We start from the raw sequence: 18,809 nt of genomic DNA, 5'->3' as shown, positions 1-18,809 counted from the left end.
GGTTAGCGCTTCGGACTTATAACCGGAGGGTTGCCGGTTCGAACCCCGACCAGTAGGCACGGCTGAAGTGCCCTTGAGCAAGGCACCTAACCCCTCACTGCTCCCCGAGCGCCGCTGTTGTTGCAGGCAGCTCACTGCGCCGGGATTAGTGTGTGCTTCACCTCACTGTGTGTTCACTGTGTGCTGAGTGTGTTTCACTAATTCACGGATTGGGATAAATGCAGATACCAAATTTCCCTCACAGGATCAAAAGAGTATATATACTTATACTTAATTTTGCTTTCAATCAAGTTTGAAGTTGTTAACTACTGTAAATAGACCCTAGGTTGTTATTAGGGTTGCAAAGGGTTGGACAATTTCCGGTAAATTTCCAGAAACTTACCAGAAACTTTCCATGGGAAGTTAAGCTGGGGAATTTTGGAAATATTCCAAATTCGAAACTTTCATGGAATTAAAGAAAATTATGGGAATTTACGGGAATTAACTGGGAAATTTTGGTAATTCCTACTGTTTCATATACAAACATTAACAATTTGTTTCGTAATAAGCAATATGATTTGTTTGTTCGTATTTTCGCTTAGCTTAGCATACAAAGCTTGCTACCATGCTAGCGGGAATCCCATTCTCTGCCTATGGTTTACTAGTGTGCTAAGCTAGCAACACTAAAACACTGAACTGCCCAAGATACACCACGCCACTCAACAACAAAATCAATTTGTTCAGTCAGAATCCCAGAAAATGGTAAAACAAATAAAAAAATATATGACACAACATACCACCCCAACCAAACCTTATAGATTATGTAAATTATATATAAATTGTCAAGCTTAATCAGACAGATTAATTGTCCCATTACAGTTTATGCAAAATGACGTACAGTACACCCATTTGAATGAGGACAAAAGTGATGACAAGCCCATAATTGGGCAACTCTGCAAACTTTCCCCAGCTTCACACCAGTTATTTCCACATGAGATGACATTTTCACTGGGAATTTATTTTCCCCATGCACATGAACGCACCATAGGTTTTCTTAATGTCTCGTAGCCTATGCTGATTGCTGTGTGCATGGGATTGATGTATGTGCAGGGTAGAAATTTAACTGAAATTGCATTAAATCAGGTTGTCTAATATTATGCTGCAAGATGGGGTTTTATCCACTACATTTAAGTTCCCTTTAATAGACTAACTTGCCATATTAAAAATTCCCAGTTTATACCCATTAATTCCCGTTTATTCCTGTTAATTTCCATATATTCCCGTTCATTTCCATGGAAAGTTTCCAACTTTGAAAATTCCCGGATTTTTGCAACCCTAGTTGTTATACACAACTAGTTACACTTTATCAACGAGAAATGTAAGTCAAAATTTAAGTTGCCAATTATGACGTGACCTAGACTTCACAACATGTTTCTCATAAAGTCACATTTCAAAGGGAATAAAATTAAGGCTAACTAATGTAGCCTATTAAGTTTTTTTTATTAAGTGAAGCACACAATGTAACATAACACATGTAGGCCTCTCTTGGCCACTAATATGACATTTATTGACGTTTGTTTTATCTGAAAATTGTGGTTTAGGTATAGCTTAGGTTTAGTCCAGACCAACCTTATGAACATATGACTTATAGAAACAGAACAGAAACAACACATTCATCATGGGTGGAAATGTATCATGGATGATATTTGTTTACCCGACATGTATTTAATTTAAGTCAGACAAATTAGACCACACTCTGTCTTAAAAGGGGTTTAACATTTTATTACTTTTAAAAGATGCCAGAATATCAATTTTGAGGATATCTGAGATGGATAATTGCCTTAACCCACAACATGGGCACAGAAACATTCTTATATGGGAATATGATATTTATTTTTAACTTGGCATCTAAGAACAACTAGCCAAGTCTTTAGTGTGTGTGTGTGTGTGTGTGTGTGTGTGTGTGTACAAGCAGATTTTCGCTTTATTTTCTGTTACACACTCATTCACTGCTTAGTAAAGCTGCTTACTGATAAGACATTAATATAAGCTACAATATAGTAGAATAGCCTATTCTTAATCCTGACATACATTTGTGCATGCTTCCTTTCAGTTGTTTTGGTCTGGTCTTCCCTTAGTTGTCTAGATAAAGCTGATTGTGTGAGCGTAAGCGCCTATGTTTTGTGATTGATCAACACAGATGTAACGTCTTCAAATACAGTGGGGGAATTTTAGTATTGAGCTATAGGCTATTGAATGCACCACCTGAAATTTCTTAAATACTTTGTGGAAAAGCCTTTTTTTGTAATCACCGCTTCAATACATTTCATGTATGAAGAAATTGATCCGTCACAGTATTCAGGTGTGTTTGGTCCATTCTTCTAAACAGATAGTCTTTAAATCTTGAAGATTCCAGGGAGCCCTTTTGTGAATCTTGATCTTTAGTTCCTTCCACAAATGTTCAATTGGATTTAAGTCAGGGCCTTGATTTCCTTTCTCTGAAACCAATTGGTAGTTTCCTTTGCTGTATGCTTTGGATCATTGTCCTGCTGGAAGGTCTCATCCTCATCATCCTGGTAGATGGCAAGATTCTTCTGGGAAAATGGCTCCATTCATCATTCCTTCAACTGTATGAAGTCTGCCAATGCCATGAGATAAAAAACAGCCCCACAACCATAATGCCTCCACCTCCAAAGTCCAGGAGCTCCTGTGCGTGGGCGGTTGATGATGAAGTGATGTTCCTTCCACTTGCAAATAATGGCCCCCTTACTGTTAGATCCTGAAGTTTTGAAATACGTCTGTAACCTGTTCCAATGAAATGTTTTGCATCTATAAAGTTGCGAAGATGGCGAGCTCTTTTTACCCATCATGGATGTTTCTTGTGTGACACCTTGGTAACGAAAAACCTTTATAGCCCATCAATATGTACTAACCCAGCTGAAATTAATTTGAACATACAGTAGCGTCACTCCCTGATGTGAGTCGAACGTAGATGTGAGTCGCGTATGCTCAAGCATAAACGGTTACAGCAAAACTTCATGATGTGTGAACATTCGGGTACAGGAAGATGGTGTGCATACTCTGTCGTATTTCACTGAAAGGCAACAAATTCGTAAGTCGGTATATGGTTAAATGACTCATTACAGGGCGAATGAAGATTCTTTCGCCCGGCCCTACTGCCTGTAGGAAGAATATCCCGTTTGCAAGTACAGTTTATAGTACCCGCCGACCAAAGCAGGATCAGTTTACATCCTGCATCCACAGCACAGAGGCAGGCTAACGAAACGCTAGCGATTGTTGCAAACGTGTGTATAATGGCAGAGCCGGCGAAGAAGCAGCGAAAACCCTTGACGGAAGATCAAAAGAAAAGGAAAAGAGCTTCAGACCGAGCGAGGGGGAGTTTCGTAGAGAAAAAGCATCAGGCTTGCCTGCTGGCCCTTTAAATACCCTACCTAAATGGCTTCTTTACACAATTACGGTGTAAGAGTTCAAAGTTGTCAAAATGACCTGAGCCCATATTTCATTTAGGCTACTATACATAGTGACAACTAGATGTACCGCATAGCGGTACAAAATATGACCGCCGCTCAGTCCTGTACATCCGTTCCGCGAAAATAAATCACACTTCAATTTGTCTCCATATTTTACTCCATCCCCCACTCTTGAAACTTTTGTGTATGCTTGTTTGGCATGCCTGAGTGCAAAGCGGCTGCACAGAAAGTAGCCTACTGGTGCTGAAAAGGTGAATAGATTGTAGAATAGCCAAAGAAGATGTAGCATTGTTATAAAACCTTTAAAATCTCTAAACAATCACAAGTAGGGCAGTTAATCACAGTTCATCCATTGCAACTGGATTGATGAAAGGTCACTTACACCTGTAGGCTACATTGTATTTGGGAAAAGCAAAAGGTATCAGCATAATGTTATTTATTTATTTATTTTTTTTGTGTAAAACATCTCTGTCAGTTCCATGCGTTTTTCAACAGCTATCAAAAACAAAGGTCATTTTTGGATGGATGGATTTTTGTGAATGTTTCTTCTTCTACATAAGATTTTAGTCATCTTTAGTTCATGTAATACTTTATTGTCAATGCACAAATTAAGTAACAGTAGTCTGAAACGTTATTGTTAATGCACAAATTAAGTAACGGTAGCCTAGTCTGAAACGAAATGCTGTTTTACATCTAACCAGTGGTGCAAATAACTGACATGTCCAAATGGGCCTTGATGAAATGCGCCGCTAGACTGTTCATACACATTTTAACTGGCCAAAGTTGAAGAGCTTTTGTCCGTTATTGTTCGTTGCAAATATAGGCTGATTCATGTTCCCTTGCATTGTGTAACTGAGGTCCATGGCTAGTCTGGCTTTCATCAGACCAAGCTCAATCTTTTAAGAAATCAAAAAAAATAAATAGCTGGCAGATCAGGCTGGGTTCACCCAGCCTAGTCCATAGGCACCGGATATTGTTTAATTTTCCGATTGAGATATACACGCTCTGGCTTTTTCTAAATGCAAAAATGCATCAGGGAGTTATGACAAAGCGGTAACTAACAAACTAGATCCTAATAGAAAGCTGTTAGCTTCCCTAAGCTACAGGTAGGATTATAAGGTAGGCCTATTTACAACATAAATTGTCAATAGGCTATGCTGGCGACACTAATAAAATCTCCTTTGAAACCAATGGCTTCACGCCTTACAGTATCAAGCGGACTTAAACTGCCATATCATTATGAAAAATTTTAATAACATTCAAGCAGCTCCATGAGTCAAGGAAAAAGCGATGATGAAGTAGCCACTTCTAGATGGGACCCACTACACAGTAGCTTAAGGTGTGTTGCTAAAGCAGCCATAATGAAATGAAGGTGTCATTGTTTGGATACTTCACACACACACGTGCTTTTTAATTTCACAAGACTACAACTACCAAGCTGTAATCAAAGCACATCGATTCCCCTCTCACACCATGCACGCACTTAAAACAAAATAAACAGGCGTCTCAGTCTCACGATGTATAGGCAAAACTGTATCAGACCCGGTGTAACGTTGGTAAATCTTCCATTGCACAGAATGATTTTGTAGCACGTGCAATAAATGACAGTCGAAAGATACAAACAGTGCTGCTATCAATTTGCTTGGTATAACCGCATTTATAGTTTTCTACAAATGCAATCAATCAAATGCCTCCATCACTCAACTAACGCTTAACGGTAACATTACCTAGGTCCTTATTGATATTACAAGATTAACGTACCTGCAGTAAAACCAAGCATGTCAGATAAACATCCTCAGATTTATTTCAACTTCAAGAAGAAATGGGAATTACACTTCATGTGAACATCGTCCTATCCTTATTAAATGTCCGCTGAGGTAAATTACAGTCCTTGTAGGAAGCGTCCATTGTTTTTCCAACCCACTTTTAACTTCCAACAAAACTAGATGTACCGGATAGCGGTACAAAATATGACCGCCAGCTCAGTCCTGTACATCCGTTCACAAAAAATAAATCACACTTCAATTTGTCTCCATATTTTACTCCATCCCCCACTCTTGAAACTTTTGTGTATGCTTGTTTGGCATGCCTGAGTGTAAAAGCGGCTGCACAGAAAGTACCCTACTGGTGCTGAAAAGGTGAATAGATTGTAGAATAGCCAAAGAAGATGTAGAATTGTTATAAAACCTTTAAAATCTCTAAACAATCACAAGTAGGGCAGTTCATCACAGTTCATCCATTGCAACTGGATTGATGAAAGGTCACTTACACCTGTAGGCTACATTGTATTTGGGAAAAGCAAAAGGTATCAGCATAATGTTATTTATTTATTTATTTTTTTATGTATTTATAAACAAAAACATCTCTGTCAGTTCCATGCCGTTTTCAACAGCTATCAAAAACAAAGGTCATTTTTGGATGGATGGATTTTTTGTGAATGTTTCTTCTTCTACATAAGATTTTAGTCATCTTTAGTTCATGTAATACTTTATTGTCAATGCACAAATTAAGTAACAGTAGTCTGAAACGTCATTGTTAATGCACAAATTAAGTAACAGTAGCCTAGTCTGAAACGAAATGCTGTTTTACATCTAACCAGTGGTGCAAATAACTGACATGTCCAAATGGGCCTTGATGAAATCGCCGCTAGACTGTTCATACATTTTAACGGGCCAAAGTGGAAAAGCTTTTGTCCGTTATTGTTAGTGCAAATATAGGCTGATTCATGTTCCCTTGCATTGTTTAACTGAGGTCCATGGCTAGTCTGGCTTTCATCAGACCAAGCTCAATCTTTTAAGAAATCAAAAAATAAATAGCGGGCAGATCAGGCTGGGTTCACCCAGCCTAGTCCATAGGCACCCGATATTGTTTAATTTTTTTGATTGAGATATACACGCTCTGGCTATTCTAAATGCAAAAATGCATCAGGGAGTTATGACAAAACGGTAACTAACAAACTAGATCCTAATAGAAAGTTGTTAGCTTCCCTAAGCTACAGGTAGGATTATAAGGTAGGCCTATTGACAACATAAATTGTCAATAGGCTATGCTGGCGACACAAATAAAATCTCCTTTGGAAACCAATGGCTTATGCCTTACAGTATCAAGCGGACTTAAACTGTCATATCGTGGCGAAAAGTTGTAATAACATTCACGCAGCTCCATGAGTCAAGGAAAGCGCGAATGAAGTAGCCACTTCTAAATGGGACCCACTACACAGTAGCTTAAGGTGTTTTGCTAAAGCAGCCATAATGAAATGAAGGTGTCATTGTTTGGATACTTCACACACCGTGCTTTTTTAATTTCACAGACTACAACTACCAAGCTGTAATCAAAGCACATCGATTCCCCTCTCACACCCTGCCACGCACTTAAAACAAAATAAACAGGCGTCTCAGTCTCACGCATGTATAGGCAAAACTGTATCAGACCGGTGTAACGTTGGTAAATCTTCCATTGCACAGAATGATTTTGTAGCACGTGCAATAAATGACAGTCGAAAGATACAAACAGTGCTGCTATCAATTTGCTTGGTATAACCGCATTTATAGTTTTCTACAAATGCAATCAATCAAATGCCTCCATCACTCAACCAACGCTTAACGCGGTAACATTACCTAGGTCCTTATTGATATTACAAGATTAACATTACCTGCAGTAAAACCAAGCATGTCCGAGAAACATCCTTAGATTTATTTCGCTTCAAGAAGAAATGGGAATTACACTTCATGTGAACATCGCCCTATCCTTATTAGATGTCCGCTGAGGTAAATTACAGTCCTTGTATGAAGCGCCCATTGTTTTTCCAACCCACTTTTAACTTCCAACAAAATTCAAGCTCATCTTTTAAGAAATCAAAATAAATAAATAGCCGGGCAGATCAGGCTTGGTTCACCCAGCCTCAGTCCATAGGCACCTGATATATTGTTTAATTTTCCGATTGAGATAAGCACTCTGGCTATTCTAAATGCAAAAATGCATCAGGGAGTTATGACAAACGGGTAACTAACAAACTAGATCCCATTAGAAAGTTGTTAGCTTCCTAAGCTACAGGTAGGATTATAAGGTAGGCCTATTGACAAACATAAATTGTCAATAGGCTATGCTAAACACAAATAAAATCTCCTTTGGAAACCAATGGCTTATGCCTTACAGTATCAAGGACTTAAACTGTCATATCGGGCTTAAAAGTTGTAATAACATTCACGCAGCTCCATGAGTCAAGGAAAGCGAATGAAGTAGCCACTTCTAAATGGGGACCCACTACACAGTAGCTTAAGGTGTTTTGCTAAAGCAGCCATAATGAAATGAAGGTGTCATTGTTTGATACTTCACACACACGCAGCTTTTTAATTTCACAGACTACAACTACCAAGCTGTAATCAAAGCACATCGACTCCCCTCACACCCTGCCACGTGACTTAAAACAAAATAAACAGGCGCCTCAGTCTCACGCATGTATAGGCAAAACTGTATCAGACCGTGTAGCGTTGGTAAATCTTCCATTGCACAGAATGATTTTGTAGCATGCAATAAATGACAGTCTAAAGATACAAACAGTGCTGCTATCAATTTGCTGGTATAACCGCATTTATAGTTTTCTACAAATGCAATCAATCAAATGCCTCCATCACTCAACCAACGCTTAACGGTAACATTACCTGTGGGTCCTTATTGATATTACAAGATTAACGTATCTGCAGTAAAAACCAAGCATGTCCCAGAAACATCCTTAGATTTATTTCGCTTCAAGAAGAAATGGGAATTACACTTCATGTGAACATCGCCCTATCCTTATTAGATGTTCGCGGTAAATTACAGTCCTTGTATGAAGGCGCCCATTGTTTTTCCAACCCACTTTTAACTTCCAACAAAATTACGCCTCACTGCAACGATCATGCATCATCTAGTGGACAAACCGACTACTTCTCGCCAATACTGAAAATGCAGCCATGATGATGATGATGAATATTTATTTTGGCTTTCTTTTAATCCTACTGATTTTCATTTTTTTTCGGGGCAAATCACAAAATGAGTGATTATGAGCCAGGTTGATGTGGGCCCTTGAGACAAAAAAAAAATGGTCCTCCTAAACCCCACGGTTTTCGAGATATTCACAGAAAACTGTGTCTGCCCTACCCTCCTTCGGGGTCCAACCCAGCGGAGGGGCTACAGATCAAAACGAAAAACGATGGTTCCATGCTATCCATGTGGGGTTACATGTCCACCAAGTTTTCGGTACCCCGGCTCTTTCAGTGTCGGGAATCATTGGACGGAAATTTGGGCATGCGAAAAGAAAAAAAAAAAAAAAAAAAAAATCTGACTAAACCTATATGACCGCCCGCCACAAAGCGGCGGTCATAATTACGCCTCACTGCAACGATGCGCCATCTAGTGGACAAACCACTACTTATCGCCAATACTGAAAATGCAGCCATGATGATGAATATTTATTTTGGCTTTCTTTTTAATCCTACTGAATTTGTAATTATGTATCGGGCCGCTCTAATACCGATAGTATGTGGGTGCCTGTGTGTGTGCATGTGTATATGCGTGCAACCGCCATTTACAGGCCAATGAGTGTACAGTCACTAAATGTACACATAACCTAATTTTTAGACCCCCCATGGATGAAATTCTACTTAAACTTGGCATACCCCCAGAGAATGCCAGGTCAATCATACACATCAAATTTGGTGCAGTTCTGAACATCTTAACTGAAGATAGGGGCAATTAAAGCAGAATAATATTGCATTTTCATTTTTACGAGTGGGGGTGCAAATCACAAATGAGTGATTATGAGCCAGGTTGATGTGGGCCCTTGAGACCAACATACCATAAAAGATTCTTCATCCTCAGTGCCACGGTTCAGGTAGTTATTTAGGAAAAACTGTTTGTTTTTTTGGTTCGGGGCCCAGCCAGGGGGCTGGTGGTGGCACCCAGGGATCTAAATGAAATTTTTCCGTAAAAGTCTAGTGGGGCTACATACCCACCAAATTTCATGTACCCCGTGGTTCGTGTCCCGGTATCAATGACCAAAAATTCAGGGAGTAGATGACGGTAAAAATTCTTGAATTATGCATGTGTGCGTGTACAAATTTATGTTTATGTGTGGGTGTGTGTGTGTGTGTGTGTGTGCGTGCTTGTGTGTTTGCCTCGCGATGTGTGTTTGTGCATGTGCATGCGCGCATTACATATGTCTACTGTGTGAGTATGTGTCATACTTATGATTACTGTAAATGTATGTGTGTGCGTGTGTATCTGTTTATGCACATGTGTGCACATGGAATGGGTTAACATGACCCCTGGAGGCAAACATACGAGGAAAAAATGGTCATCCTAGGCCCTACAGTTCTCAAGATATTCACAGAGAACTGTGTTCGCCCTACCTCCTTCGGGGGTCCAGTCCAGCTGGGGCTACAGATCAAAACGAAGAATGACGGTTCCATGCTATCCATGTGGGGTACATGCCCACCAAGTTTTGTGTACCCCCGGTCTTTCAGTGTCAGGGAATCCTTGTTGGTGTACATCACTAAATGTACACATAAATTATTTTATTGTAAGGCCCCCCATGAACGAAAGTACACAAAACTTGGCATGCATTCGGAGGGTGTCATAATGATCCTACACTTTAATTTCGCAGTTTTGACCTTGTCAGCCAGAGATATTGTGATGAAAACACCTAATTTTTGCTTTTTAATTTTTAACTAGGTGGCTATACATGAAATAAGTGGTAATGGGATGGGTTGACATGCCCCCTTAAGACCAACAACATAAAAAAAGGTGGACCTCCTAGGCCCTACGGTTATCGAGATATTCACAGAAAACTGTCTCCTCGCCACCTACAGGCCAGTTGGTGTATAGTAACATAAATTAATTTATTGTGTGGCCCCCATGAACGGAATTCCACAAAACTTAGTGCATACAGAGGGTGTCATAATGATCCTACAATTCCAATTTCGTGCAGTTTTGACTATGTTAGGTCACAGATACCTTCAATTACAACACCTCATTTTACTTTTGTGTTTTAACTAGGTGGCGCTATACATGAAATGAGTGGTTATGGAATGGGTTGACATGGCCCCTTGAGATCAACATACAAAAAAAAAATGGTCCTCCTAAACCCTACAGTTTTCGAGATATTCACAGAAAACTGTGTTTGCCCTACCCTCCTTTCGGGGTCCAGTCCAGCGGGGGGCTAACAGATCAAAACGAAAACGATGGTTCCATGCTATCCATGTGGGGTTACATGCCCACCAAGTTCAGTACCCGGTACCCGTCTTTCAGTGTCCCGGAATCATTGACGGAAATTTGGGCGCGAAAAAAAAAAAAAAAAAAAAAAAAATCTGATTAAATTATATGACCGCCGCTTCTCTGCGCGGCGGTCATAATAAGACGATACTTACATTTAAATACATAGTGAACTGCCTTGTTTAGTACAGATTTCCATAAATGTGCGCACAGGATTGTGGGTGTGCCTAGCACGCAGAGGAAACACACATGCATCCTCGAAAATTTGGCAAAACTAAGGACTTTGGTAGAATTTGTTAGACTTTGATGGATGCTTGACATTGGAACAGTACTTCGGAGGGACATGATAATGTAACAGTCTTCAAATAGCAGCCTTGAAGGATCCCACCTTGAGGCCATCCTTAAAAATATTTTTGTTTGCAGTAACAGCCAAACATTTTTTAAAAATGGGTCGGTAGGTAGGTCAATATTTTTTTTTTTTTCAAGATTCAAAGTAAAAAAAAGTACAATATTGGTCATGGTGATTACGTAGGAATGAATTTACACAAATGTGCATATCGTGACGTAACTGACTGGGTCTTCAACCCATGCCTTCAGGCGCACCATTGCAAACCTCATTCTGATGCAGGTTATATAGACCAGCCTTTCTCAAACTTCTTTGACCTGAGGCCCGGTCATGGGTCATACGGCTCATCTACATGTACCCAGAAAGAAGGCTACAATAGCTCTTGGCCACGTTATATGGAAATTTGACTATACAATACTCAATGCTATACAGTGTATTATACAGTCTCTGCTCTGTTTCTAAGGAAGTTCCAAAAAACAACGTCGTTATATTAAGTTTCGTTAAATAAATAAATAGCCTTCCAACAGGTTGAAGCGGAGCTTTGATACCAACGTTATCGGTTAGTTTCAGTTTCTCTCGCGCAGACGCGCTTTGAATGAATGCTCATACCACCACTTAATTGTAGGGCTCCATGTTTAATGACATCGATAGCAGAAACGTTTGTTTTCTTTTTGATTCGATCCGCGGTTTCTTGATCAACTGCGCAGCAAGTTATCAGATGAAGCACCGGGCCTAATTTCACTCCACGACTCCGCGGACCAGCAGTCTCCATGTTGCGGACCCATATTTTGAGAAATGCTGAATAGACCACAACCAATTTCAATACTCCGACACGGTCACCGTTAGACTAGGAGGGAGAAGGGATGAGAAAAGACCTGGACACAGTTCTTTCAGAACTTCGTGCCAAGTAAAAGCGTTATCAGTTTGTGTGAATGAAACGAAGCGTAGGCGTGTGACATGCGTAAAACCAATGGTGTAGAGATGACGCCACAGGGTTTTATTTAAGTGAGCCACGTTTACATGTAGGCAATTTATATTCACAGTACTTGGGCCTACTAAAAGAATATTATTTTATTGCATTTGTATTGGTTGTTTAGAGTAAAAAAAATACTATCGGTCGGTATTAACGCAAGTTTACAACCGGCAAGTCGGTCAGACTAAAAGGGGAAAAAAATAAATATTTGGGTCGGTTCTAAATTGACGGGGTCGGTCGGGTTACGGCAAGCGAAAATATTTTTAAGGATGGCCTGACTTTGAGAAACAGCCAGTTAGGTAGATGTTTAGATGTTTTTGTGTGATGTGTTATTTCTCCTGAGTAAGGGATGAGACACATTGCTTTTGCTTAACACTGTTTGTCCTCAAGAATAGAGCTCCATGCATTCTGTTTGCAAAATGCCAGAAAAAAAAACTCACAAAAAAGAAGGTCACTATGTTTTTTTTTTTTTGGCAGTTTGTAAACAGAGTGCATTACCGCCATCTGCTACAGAGGTGTGATGGCAATTGTCCCCCGTAGCCTTGTTCTGGCTGCCGGATGAATAAGGCAAATTGACCCCTTCATGGTCCACAAGAAAATGTGAGCGCATGTCGGGGTCAGAAAGCTTTCCATCCCATTAAATTGTGGCTGTGTCTCAAACCGCATACTTCTGTCAGTACACTGCTAGTGTGCAATGAACGCTTACTTGTGTTTTTTTTGGTCCCAATATCTGCACTATACTTAAACTAAGTGTGCAAGTAGGTGGGTTGATACATAGACTGTGTGTGTGTGAATTGACTGAAACGTCAAGAAAAATGCCTACTAGTACTACTTTTTTGTGTATACACACTGGGCTTGCCAACCAGATAGCCGTAATGCGAGTCAATGAATCTCTGCCACTTGCTAACGTCATATCCATTCTGTTATCAGCTCAGGATCAGGCAGACAATCTCTACTAGCTACGACTAATTTATTAAGGTAGCCTACGGTTTGTGGTCCTGGGGTCACAGTGACATACCTTGACAGCTCAACATGTCGGTTTGTTAGCTGCACCATTTTTCCGCACCTAACTGAGGCTCTGGATGTTTAAAAACATTGAAGGGGTCTATTGCCTAACCGTCATTGTTGATGTGACAAAACTCGCTTCTCACAACGTATGTTTGTAGCCTCTTTATTTATAAAAGGTAATCCAGACATCCTTTCCCCCTGCCACTCGAAATTTAGCAAAGGCTACAGCTACACTAGTTTTAAACTATTGTGATTGGCTCAGCAGTAGAAGACATGTATAGATCAGACAGAGAATGTATAGATCTCTATTAATTGGCCATGTGATTTTGTTTGAAGACATTTGGCAAAGTTTTTAATGTCAACATGTTTGTTCAGTCTTTCAATCCAGTCAATTTAGTCTTTGTGTATTTTAGAGAAATTATAAACCCAATGACATGCAATTGTATTTTTTCTCATGCCATTAAGTAATCCAAATATCTTTATAGCCTACCCATTTGGTAATTATTTACAGAATTGGATACTATACAATCAATGGAAAATAAAATGTGAAATTAAATAAATGTTAAGAACTGCAGTTTGGGGCTCTGTTACATTGTATCGCATAGTACCGATTCGTTCTGTATGTGTATCCAAACATTTTGGTTCTGCATGTATCGTCTATCATCATCTAGATATGTATCGAATCGTTTTTTATAAAAGATGATACATTCAGACGCACACCCCTACTGCCTATACACTCTAAAAAATGCTGGGTTAAAAACAACCCAAATATAACCCAGCCGCTGGTTAACTATTGGACCAACACCACATTGAGTTATCCTAACCCAATGGTCTGGGTACATTATTAAACCCAGCAGATTGGGTATGATTCTAACCCAAAACACTGGGTTATATCAACACAACGTTAGTTAAATTGGCACAATAGACTGGGTAAAGGTAACCAATGTGCTGGGTTATAACTATATAAATGTTGAGTAAAATTCACACAGTATACTGGGTATAGATTCAACCCAAGCCACTGGGTTATTTCAACAGAACTGCTAGTTAAAATAACCAGTTGTCGGGTTTTCTAAACCCAGTATTTGGGTTGCATTGAGAGAAAATGGGCAACAAATAGCCATGCAATGAAATAAAACAGTTCGACATAATTATTTATTTGACAGTTTACTTTATTTTTTGAATGGATAGCCTACTCTAAAAAGCAGCATCAGCATGTGATAAGTTACTTCCATGAAGACAGCTAGATTCCACGGTCCATTTGGGGGTCAGCCCTGTCAATCAAAGAAAGAAAAAGAGTAAATTAAATCACTGCTATTGACAGAACTTTAGATCAAGACTTTCACGAACCATGATCAGTGAATGATGTTGACAAACATTACAAATTCGGAGACAAAATATTAGCGCAACACACTCGGAAACCATGGCCACCTCATGGAGTTGTTTAACAGCAGACTGACAAACATACGTTCAGTAATATTAACGTTAATGGCAGTGATAGTTCTACCGTTAGCTAGCTCATGTTAACACATTCAGTTAGTTAAATTCAAGTTGTCTGTAACGTTAATGTTACCACCAAAAACCACCCAGTAAGTTACATGGCTATAATATGAAGCTACCCTGAATGAATTAATATGTTGTTTGGCATGAGGATTACCGTACGTAAAGAGACTACTTCGACTGTATACATTAGCTGACACACATGCTGCACTAACACGAAGCATTTGTTAGAGCTAGAAGCTAGCATACCAATCGTCTGCTAACGTTAACCTAGCCAGCTGTTGGTATGCTAATTTTAGTTCTTTGTAAAAGTTTGTTTTGTTTCTGTTCAGCAGTTCATACCCAGTCAACACAGAACTATGTTTTTGTAAGAGCCTGTCTTTGTGTAGATTTAACATTAACATGAGCAGTAATTGTAAGACTGTAAATTAATGTTAGCTAACGTTAGCTGGCTTGAATGTCACAATTCTTAACCTGCTTAGGCTGAACGAAATTGGCAGGCAGAATATCCATTCATATCACGAAGGTATCTCTGGGTGTAGGCTACTTTTAAAATCCGTCTGAATAATAATAATAAGAAAGTTAAAAGCAGATACATACCTTCCAAAATCGCCTGATTTCCACTGCATGGACGGTTGAAAGAATAACGAACTCTCAAATAACTATGCAGCTGTGTTAAAGTTACCCTGGTGCTGAGTAGTGTGCTCACGTCATGTGGGGGAGAGGAGGGGCGCTGTCCTAAACTATCAACCCAACAAGCTGGGTTACAGAAAATAACCCAACATGAGTAAAAACAACCCCACACAATGACCCAACAGTTTTAACTCAGCGTTTGGGTTGAGAAAATAACCCAGCATTTTTTAGTGTAGTGCTGCGCTGCTCTGCTATTATGTACGTCCCTGTAGTCACTGTAGGCTACAGCTGTGTTACACATTGACCTATCAGCTTTCATAAGAGAGGGAGAGGGAGAATGACTTTGAAGTTTGTGTGGTTCTCAGAGAGCTGGTTAGAAAGCAACAGCTCTCATGGAAATCGAACTTGGCCAATAGCCAACATTCCTCACAAATTAGCTTTCTTTAAAATATAAAATAGGTAATTGTATAAGGCCTATCTTTACAGCTGAATTATAATGCGTTTCCAATGGACTATAAGGTTGAGCAAACAACAAAAAATGGGATGCGTGTCCTAGATCTAGACTACCTCCTAGGCAATCAATTATCTGGACTAGTGGAAATGGTTCCATTTCCCATTTTAGCGTAGCCTACGATCAGGTTTTGTAGCCAAGGTGTACGCTTTGCAGCACGCATGTCACCACAATACTCGAGCACTCGAGGGAGAAAGAGAGCAAGAGAGAGGAGTGTTCTCTCCTCATCCATCCTCTCATTCCCATTCGCTACCTCTATGTGTAGCAGTCAGTCTCCTCAGTGGTCTCGAGTTACGTCTCAGCTTGCGGTTGCCAAGACGATCTCGGGGCTGTCCACCATAGAATTCCATCTTGTTCCGTCGAGTCACTGGATGGAATGTCGAGCTCCAGAAAGGAGTTCGATGTGAAGCAAATTCTTCGAATCCGATGGAGATGGTTCGGTCACCCCACATCACCACCACACAATCAGCCACCATTGGGAGACTTCTTCAGTGGGAGAGGAACGGCAGGATCTTCTGGCGACCTACCCTCCGTTAGTGGCTGTTCCCCCTCCACTGGAAGTGCTCGTAACGGCAACAGCACAGGCTCAAATAGTGCACGCACCGGTGGTGGCTCTGTGGGCAACCTTAACAACAACAGAAAGTTTGGAGACACTGGAAGTCAAAGTAAAGGACCGGTGCCCGCAGGCGCCACGGCTTGTCCCCGCTCGTTTAGTCAGCAGGAGTGCCGAAGTCCCCCGGCGTTACCCTGGGTGCCTCCGCCGCACTCTCGCTCGGTTCTCGGTGTGACTACTGAGGTCGCATCGACGAATTCATCGGTCGAAAAAGCCACTGGTGACGAGGAAAACAACAATAACGTGGATTCCGATAGCAGCTCGTGCAGGTAATGGGTCAGTTTGCCTGGTATTCATACGCAAATGTCAGTGTTTTAAATCGAGTCACAGCCGTGTGGGCTAGGGGCAGATGTACATAAAGGCAGATGTTTGCAATTTACTTCTTTGTCGAACTTGGTTTCATGTTACCGCAAGCGTAGGGGAGTAGTAGGCTGCATGTAACATTTCAGAGGCTATTATAGACTAACATTGTTGTGGTAGCTACAGTGCATTATGAGCGCTTGGGGCGTTAAGTTCTAGAGATGAGCTTGAAATGTAATTATTAGGGTACAGGCGTTTCGGCATCGCTTATGCGTGTGTTTGGCTTTCATCATTGTGCATACACGCCTTGTAGTCTGCCGTTTTATATTGGAATAAAAATCGCCTTGCTATCCAATACCATTCAGCGAGTCTTGATAGGTGATGCACCTTGGCCAGATAAGGCTGACTGAGAACTAAGTTGTAGTTTAAACTGACTTAACAGCTGGTTTAGGCCTGTGTGGTTGTTTTTCCATCTATCATGACGAAATATCCTTCAGAGCCAACCCGGCAGTAAAGCCTTCAGTAAAGCTCCCCGGTCGGCATATCTTTTACGTCGTGTTTTTCATGTTAAATACAGTTAAAGAATCATCTTTCCTTATGGGCGTGGCGTTTAGGTTCTGAGTTTCGGTAATACTTAGGCTAGTTGTGTAGAATAAAATATTTTTGAAATTAATAATGGCATAAGCTGCATATCGGTTGTTGTTTCGAGGCAATGATTCATCCGCTCTTGATTGAGAATGTCATAGTATATTGCTGCCAATATACAAGCAGTCCATGCAGTCTCAGGAGTACATGCACATGGTCTGTCAGACACGCACATATAAGCACACTGCCTTTGTCATCTTTCACATTACAGAACATCAATAGTTTGGCATTTGTATAGAGGTCTCATCATATCTGAAATGAATAATAATGCATAATAGTGCATAGTTGTGTGTATGTTTGTGTCAGTCTTGAAAGGAATACGGTTATAAGTCTCTCGATTGATAAGCTTAGAGACCTTGTGATTGGTCTGTGACCTCATTAGGGTTCAGACACTAAATAAAGTCATGATTCTGCGTTGTCTCTCCCAGACTCGGTATGGGTGTGTTAATTTAGAGTAAAATGCAGACTAGTTTCTTTGACTGATAGATTAGTCTCATCATTTGACTGTGCCATGACTCATCATACCTCATAAATGATTTATGCACCACTTACATCTGCCCATGTGAAGACCAGAGTCTGTGTATGTGAGTAATGTCTGTGTAAGGCTGTACGCATCAAGAATATGTGAAGATATAGGCAAGATATGTTGTGAAACATATCTTGCTCATTTTGCCTCAATTCTTCAGCAGCTTATTGGTTAACCATACCCCCTTTTGTCAGAATCTATATTTGAATCTTACAGAAGAGGAACCAACAGGATATGTCTATTTTCCATTCATTGCTTACGGATTAAGCTTTTAAAGCTGGAGAGCACTATGTCACTAGACTAGAGAGAAACAGGCAGCTGTGAAGATCATGAGTAGAGTGATGACACATTGTAGTAGAGGTAGATTGACATAGGTGGTGTTCCATTCTGCAGTGAAAGATCTAATGATGGACAGAGATCCCAGCAGGCAATATAATGTTATGACCTTGCTGAGAAAGACTCAATACAACTAACTTGTTGTATTGCTCTTTATATCTGGCCTGTTAAACAGGTCACACATGGTAGCTAGATACACCTGTGCTACTCTTGACACAACATCCATGGCATTCTGTTAGTCATTCACACCTCTTCATTTCCTCTGTCTTTCACGTCATTTGACAGGCACACACATGGGCGTAAGTGCTGCGGCCGAAAGGAATAAAGATGTATTCAACTTTATAATATAAAATATATTAATAACAAGGATATCTTCATAATAAATTCATGGATGTAATGGTGGAATATTGTCCCTGAATGAGGGTACACAGAGTCATCTCACATGTTATATAATTGTTATGAACCTGCCTCCAGCGGCAGTCAGTGCAATGACTTAGCGCTTCATAAAGAATTTATTCAGGATGATCATTAAGACATTTCGCTCAGCAGTTGAATGATGTGTGAAGTGTGTGCTTACGTATGAATACATGTTAGCATGGGAACGACTGGAACTCTGGCAGTGGTGAAGGGGGCTTCAGTCAAGTTTGGCCTTAGGTGTGTCTTTGATGTGGTGTCTGTAGGAGGCAGACAGACTCATAGA

General features: G+C 40.3%; 1 protein-coding gene across 3 annotated transcripts in view; it reads left to right on the top strand.

The window, feature by feature from the left end:
- Positions 1–18,809, top strand: part of klhl5 (kelch-like family member 5) — a 44,040-nt gene that overhangs the window by 2,931 nt on the left and 22,300 nt on the right. Inside the window, exon 1 of one of the 3 annotated variants that reach the window (XM_048243639.1) lies at positions 15,630–16,571. The exons of 1 other annotated variant lie outside the window; for it this stretch is intronic. In XM_048243639.1, the coding sequence (XP_048099596.1) occupies positions 16,066–16,571 (506 nt within the window). In that variant the 5' untranslated portion in view covers positions 15,630–16,065. Of the gene's footprint in view, positions 1–15,629; positions 16,572–18,809 lie in introns of those variants that run through there. One more of the 3 variants, XM_048243647.1, reaches the window with a different exon arrangement.

This window comes from Alosa alosa, chromosome 1, assembly GCF_017589495.1.
Source record: "Alosa alosa isolate M-15738 ecotype Scorff River chromosome 1, AALO_Geno_1.1, whole genome shotgun sequence".
Classification (NCBI taxonomy): Eukaryota; Metazoa; Chordata; class Actinopteri; order Clupeiformes; family Clupeidae; genus Alosa; species Alosa alosa.
This window is presented reverse-complemented; position numbering and strand designations above follow the sequence as displayed.